At 31.7% G+C, this 6,780-nt stretch overlaps 1 protein-coding gene across 1 annotated transcript; it reads right to left on the bottom strand.

Moving 5' to 3' along the window:
* Positions 1 to 3,075: 3,075 nt before the first annotated feature.
* LOC308621227 (proteasome maturation protein-like) lies at positions 3,076 to 3,862 on the bottom strand. Its single transcript, XM_081241516.1, has one exon. The coding sequence runs from the start codon at positions 3,846 to 3,848 to the stop codon at positions 3,423 to 3,425; it is 426 nt and encodes a 141-aa protein (XP_081097642.1). The 5' UTR covers positions 3,849 to 3,862; the 3' UTR covers positions 3,076 to 3,422.
* Positions 3,863 to 6,780: the final 2,918 nt, after the last annotated feature.

Genomic DNA, 6,780 nt, shown 5'->3' with positions numbered 1-6,780 from the left:
TTGGCACTGTATTAAGATTTTCAGTATAGATTGATGGTGACTGCTTGCTTCACTATCTTTCTGTTAGGTTCAAAACAGTGAGAACCCATAAAGTTTTACTTAAGATATTAACAAGTTAAATAGAAATACCTTTAATCATATTGGTTTCTATAGGATGGTAGACTTAGTGTTGGGGTTAAATATAAGTAGAACAAAACATTTAAAAATATACATTTTTTAACATCCAACACAAATATTTAAAACTAGGTTTAACACTGTGAAAATAATGTTTATGTAGTAATCATTAGATTACTAATTAATATGATCAGGTAGTCTGCTGGCGTTTGTTCTCTATGTGTTATTTTGAATTTCTTACTTCAAATTCATAATGTAAAGAACATGGTCATTGTTTCACAACATTGATCCAGTCTATGAAGATACAAATAGAGTAGAAGTAGAATGGGGAGAAAAAATTCATATAAATAAGATGATACAGAGAATTATATTTAATTTTCCTTTACACAACATGAAATTAAAATGAAACTATGTGTTGAGCTTTTGAAATATTTTTCCTTAAGATATCATTGTCTAAAGGAGTTTTTTTTAGTCTTTAAGAATAACATTGTTCTTAAATATTATGTGTATGTAAATGTGCATATAAATGTTTAAACCATAATTTTCAAAGCTATATAATATGATTTGACACTTTTTCTATGGAAAACAAAATAAGAAAAATGGTGTGCTAATTCCTCTTATTCTTTCTTTCCTCCTAAACGTTTTTTTTCGTTTATATTATTCAGCTGCTTCTCAAATCTCTGCACTGGAAAGTTTCACTCTTTCTTAGGTATTTAAAAATAAAAGAAGGAAGAAAAGTTGGTACTGCATTTCCAATTCAACCTCATTAGAACCACCAAGAGAGTGTACTCACCATTTTCATCCTTGTGGATGCCCTTCTGTTTCCTTTATACATGAACACAGCTCGGATGTGTATAATATTCTTCAGTTATGTATTAGATGTATATTGCTGCCATAACAAATTACAGCCAAGATAGTGGATTTAAAGAGTAATATTTATTATGTTACAGTTCTGTAAGTCAAATAATCAGTGCTGGTCTCATGGGGCTAAACATCAAGATGTTGACAGGAAAGTTTGTATTTTTCATTTCCTTGTTCCTTCTGGTGTTGGGAGAATTTAGTTCTCTAAGACTAAAGGACTAAGATTTCTGGTTTCCTTGATGGCTCTCAGCTTGGGGTCCACTTACCTCCTAGAGGCCTGTCTCTACTTTTTGTACATTTCCCCCAACATCTCAGAATTGGCAATGGGGTATTAAATGCTTCTCCTGCTGGCATCTCTCTGACTCATTCTTCTTGCCTTCTTTCATTTTTAAGGGCTTATGATTAGATCTTGCTCACATGGATAATCCAAAATAATCTCCCCATATCATAATCCTTAATTTAATCCTGTCTACAAAGTCCTTTTTGCCATGTAAGGTAGCATATTCATAGTTTCTGGGGATTAGGGCATGGACATCATTGAGGGGCCATTATTTTCATTCCCAAAGGTTATATTTTCTATTCTATAAAACTTGGGGACATTGTTCCAATGTTTCATATTATTGAATATTGCTGTGGTGATCTTGAGAACAGCTTGATTTTCTTACTCTTGAAAGATCTGTTTTTTCAATCAGGATTCTCATAGAATTATTTCTTCATATTGTAGTTTTCCTAAATTTGAGATTATGATCATATTTTAGCTATTTTCCAAAAAATTCTATCTATTGACCCATCTATTATCTAAGTTTTGGACATTGTATGAAATTTTCAACATTTCAGAAAAATTTTTTATTATATATTTGGATATCTTTTGTATTTCACTTGTTGAATTTTCTAACTTCAGATCACCATTATTTTTATTGTGTATTATTGTCCTCAGATCTTACCTTCCAACTCATCCCTGCATATTACTTTTGTATTTAATATGATTATGAAAATCCTTTGTTTAGTTGAATAAGTTATATTTCTATCCTGACCATTCTATTTGTAATTTATTTATTATTTATTTTATGGTGCTGTTTTGATCAATTTGTACCCTTTCTCTATAATCATAATTTATACTCACTTCTGTTGCTCTATCTTTTCTTCTTTAAGCTTTAATTTAGTGAATTCATTGTTTTGTTAAATTTTATAGTACAAAGTACTGGAAGGAATTTTTCTTTTAATTTTTCATTATGTCTTCAAGTTTTAAATGGATCTATCTATTTTAATATATTTTCATGAGTGTTATTTGTTTACATATTTAATATATTTGCATGATGCCATTTATTTTTTCTTGCTATGTTACATTTGGGTAATTCTGTCTACAGCTGTTTCTTCTAAAATAGTGTGAGTGAATTCTCCATTGCTCCTTATTTATCATTACATACTTAAAGTCTGAAATTTGGGTTTTGTGTTCTGTGCACTTTTATGTAAATTTGACGTTTCCTGGTATGAGTATGACCAATACACCGAGCCCTCAGCTTTTGTTTTCTTTTTCAGTAATTCAGTTCGAAGTCACTTTACTCTAATTAAAGATTGAGTTTAGTTTGCTCAATCATTTAAAAGTGCTGTAACATATCCCTCATTGAACTTGTTCTGGGTCATGCAGTTTCTCTTTGTTTTTTCACTAGTCTCTCTGAAGTTGCCACTGTTACTTTCTCCTCCATCTCCCTCAGACCCTCCCAATCAGAGAGAAAAAGGCCATGGTATTCCATTACTACCATGTCTTTTCAAATATGGGAGTCTTAGTTTCTCAGGATTCGCCTAAATCACAGCTTAGGAGAGGTGGACCGAGGGTTGAGAACTCTGCTAAAAACATCAGCTTCTTCTGATCATCTTCATTTCAAGTTTCAAAGAGGGAGATTCTTAGAACTGGAATCACTTCTTCATGTTTACCTAGAGATCAGCAGTCCTTACATATTCATCTAAAGACTCAGGTCTTTTCCTACCTCTTTAAACTATTCTTTGCTTGTGTCTACTCATTTCTCATTTGCTTCAGTCTCTTCTGCAGAATCATAATTATCATCCATTAAGCTCAATATCTCTGTCTTATTCCTCATCATTTGTCTTTTTTTTTTTCTATATTCTGGAAGAACTTTGTTCCAATCTAATGTAATTCAGTTTTCTATTTTGTGGTGATTTTTTGGACTTGAAGCTGATCTATATTATAATTTTCCATTTATTATTTTTAGTTCTCTTATTTTATTTCATTAGCTCATCCATTTCTCTTTTCACTCTTTTTTGACTCTCAGTCAGCTCACCTTTTATCTTTGTTTTCTTATTTTATTTTATTATTTATTTATGTTTTCTCATGTGTCAGTACTTTTAATGTTGTGCATGTCAAATTATAGTAAAAAATGGCTACAAACAAGATGCAGCCCCTTTATTTCCATGAACAGCACACTGCATTACAGTAAACCGAGCTTATATTCAACCATCAAGTGTGGTTCTCCCATTAGTTCACTTTGTGATGGGTCATTAAGAATATCTTCAAATCCAGTAGTCTCATCATTACCCCTCAAAATATCCAGTGAAATGTTTGAGCTTGGAAGAAATGGAAGATGCTGAACCTGCTGCACTGCCTTGAATTCCATTTGTAGTTTTAATGGAGCAAATAGACCCTGGATGTTTCTCAGTGTGCAAAAGTTCATTTTATCTTGGTTGAACTGGGAATTTTTTTCTGATAATTTAAGAGGATGACTGGGCAAAAGTTCATTTTTCACATAAGAAAAACCTTTTCGAAGAAGATCATGACTTTCAAAAGGTCCACTTGCTGAAATTTCAGTAACTAGAATACTGTCCTTTAGCTGAGATCCAAGACCTCTGGCATTCATCTTCAACTCACTCTGAGAACTTGTTTTCTTATGTTAAATGTTTCCTTGTTTATAAATTTTATGCATTTTTTTTCAAATGGGAGCAAATTATGTTTAAAATGTGCTTCTTTAATATATATGTATTTTCTATAACATATAAAATAGTATTTACACATAAATAATAAAATAATGTATATAATATTTAGATATTTGTAATAATATTTATTTTTCGATTATAATCTTTTTTCAAAATTGTTTATATGATTGTTTATTTCTTGTTTATACATTTTATCTTGGAAAAAAATAGCTGTTTATCCACGTAGATGTGTTCCTAAGAGGAGTTTTGGAAATTTCTTATTAAATAGCCTTACTATCACCTCTGCCACTCCTTCTCCAGATCTCTACTTCAGGTGCTAGGTGGGATTGTTCCTAGACTTCTCATTGGTGACACAATCTCCTTCATAAGGGAGAAACTCTGTTGTGCTCACGGGAAGCCTTATTCCCTTGCTGGTTTTCATATAACCACATAATTTCAGGCTTCCATTACCAGTTCCTTTTAATGCTGGTAATTCAAAATAAAGAAGGACATTTTAAATGATGTACTCTAAGTATGTCCCATGGCTCATTCTTTTTAAAATCCCTAGCTCCACCTCAATCATGTAGTGTTAGCAGGGTTCATTTTCAGGAAAGTTTATATTTATTCTGAGACATTGCAGTGCTTCCTCAGTTGAGGAATGTGTCTTTACACAGATAACTGTGCCTGATTTACTTCTATCCTATCTGTATATTTCACATGACAGCTTTATAATACCTGAGATGTGGATGATGTTCTTTTCTCAGTTTCAGTAATGATATAGATATTTTCATCTTTTCATATTCCTGTTGTGATTTCTGAAAAGGTGTCTCTTCTAAATTTGTTATCTTAGCTGAAAGTTACAACCATTTATTTTTGTTGGATCTAATTTTAAAGAAATTAAATATGGGATCAGTTTTTATTTGATAAAAGAAAAAGATTAAACTCAGAACTAATATTTTAATCAAATATTTTAAACCTTGAAAGAGAGACTTCTCTATGGAAATTTAATCTTAATCAATCACAAGAATGAAAAATAACAGAACAAATTATTATTATAAATTGGTAGGTTTCTAATGTGAAATTAAAATTTTTATACATATTACAAAGTAATTTTTAAACTTTTATCCTATTACAGACTGAAAATTTTTGGAAAAGACTTAAAAATCTATTCAACAGATATTTTAAAAAGTTTATTCTGTGGGTCAGATGAATTTCTACAAGAGGATCAAGACTGCAAGGTCTCTGGTATCAATATACATGCTAATGGAGGAGGCTAGTCAATAACCAGATAGTGCTAAGTGCTATCATATGTGAAGTAAAATGGAGTGGTGGATAGGAAGTGACTGTTAGAGTACACAATACTGGGTATATGATCAAAGAAGGTCTCTGTAAGAAAATTATATTTGAGTCAATACCTTAATTATAAGTGGGGGGTGAAAACAGACAGCAGTGCAAAAGGCTGGTGTGGATGGGTTGTGGATGTAGGGGTATAGCATAATTCGGAATTAGAGGAATTAGAGGAAGACAACACATGTACCATTCAAATTTAGCACTGAGCCTTTAAGAAAAGAAAAAAGAAAGTAAAAATAAGAATAATAAAGAAGCCTATATAGTGGTTAAGGTAGAAAAAGAGGAACCTGGCATAAACTGCTTTTTCTTCTCCTTTCTTCTCATTTTTGATTCAAGATCAGAGGATTTTCATGTATGTGGAATTCCCTTCTTGAGGTAGCTATGGTTTACTACAGATGAGAGTTCAGTAATCCTCACTCCCAGCCTTGAAATATAATGATACTGTTGACTCCCTTCCAAATCTCCTACCTTGAAAAACTGCAGATTTCATCACACACAGTGGATGGATGTGCCACTGAGCTGTGGGGTCCTATGCCCACAGCTGTCCCTCAGAATAGGAATTCCTTGGTAACCCATCCACTATCAGCTTCTTATATCAGAAGGAGACAATTCTGGCTTACTGTTTTTCATCCAAGTCTTAGTTAGTGAGACTCACCCACAGCCAGTTGGTTAACGTAAACAAGCTAGTCATTCTTGACCCTCCTTGACCAGCACAAAGTATTTTCTGATCCATGTGTATTCAAATCATTACATTCTAAATCAAAATGATAACTATGAACTTACTTCTCTTATGATGATTATGTACTTCAAATAAATCTGCTGTGAATCATTTACAGAATATCTATAGAATAAACCAGCTTTGGAAAAAGTGGCCACTTTTTATTATGTAATGATTGATCAAATGTAAAACAATACTACATATACACAGAAGCATATGGGTATACATTCATAGTTATTTTTTGCTATTTTTAAAAAGTAAATATATATATGATATGTATATGTGTATGGGTGTGTAAGTAACTAGCTTAGGGGCCATAGATAATCAGATAGTAAGTTCAGAATAAATATTGGGTTATTTGACATCTAGTCTAATGTTCAGAATATTTTATCTGGATTATCTTTGTGTTGTTGTGTAGTCACATTATAATTAATTTAATATCTATTTATGTGCTTTAATTTTTAAAATTTCAGGCAGGTTAAATAATAGGGAAACAAAACTTCTGAAGTTCACATTTATTAACTGTCTCAGAAAATCAATATGATTTTATAAGATAATCACTATGATAAGAACAAGGATCTTAAGTTTAAGATAACAGATAATTAGCTTAATGCTAAATAACTATCAGATCTTGAACTAAAACAGTGAAATCGCAAAACAAATTGTTAGGACAAACACTTATAATTCATGAGAGTCAGGAATAAAGATGAAACCACCGCAAGTCCTCCAGACGCTTTCCATGAGTGAAAACTTTAGCTTATAGTCTTTAATTTCAGATTCATGGTCTCAAATACCCTTTTGTAAAGGCA

This window comes from Mesoplodon bidens (genome assembly GCF_964165515.1).
Source record: "Mesoplodon bidens genome assembly, chromosome: 1".
NCBI lineage: Eukaryota > Metazoa > Chordata > Mammalia > Artiodactyla > Ziphiidae > Mesoplodon > Mesoplodon bidens.
This window is presented reverse-complemented; position numbering and strand designations above follow the sequence as displayed.

Coding starts and splice junctions, on each gene's coding strand:
- LOC308621227 (XM_081241516.1), bottom strand. CDS start 3,848: ATGAATGCCAGAGGTCTTGGATCTCAGCTAAAGGACAGTATTCTAGTT.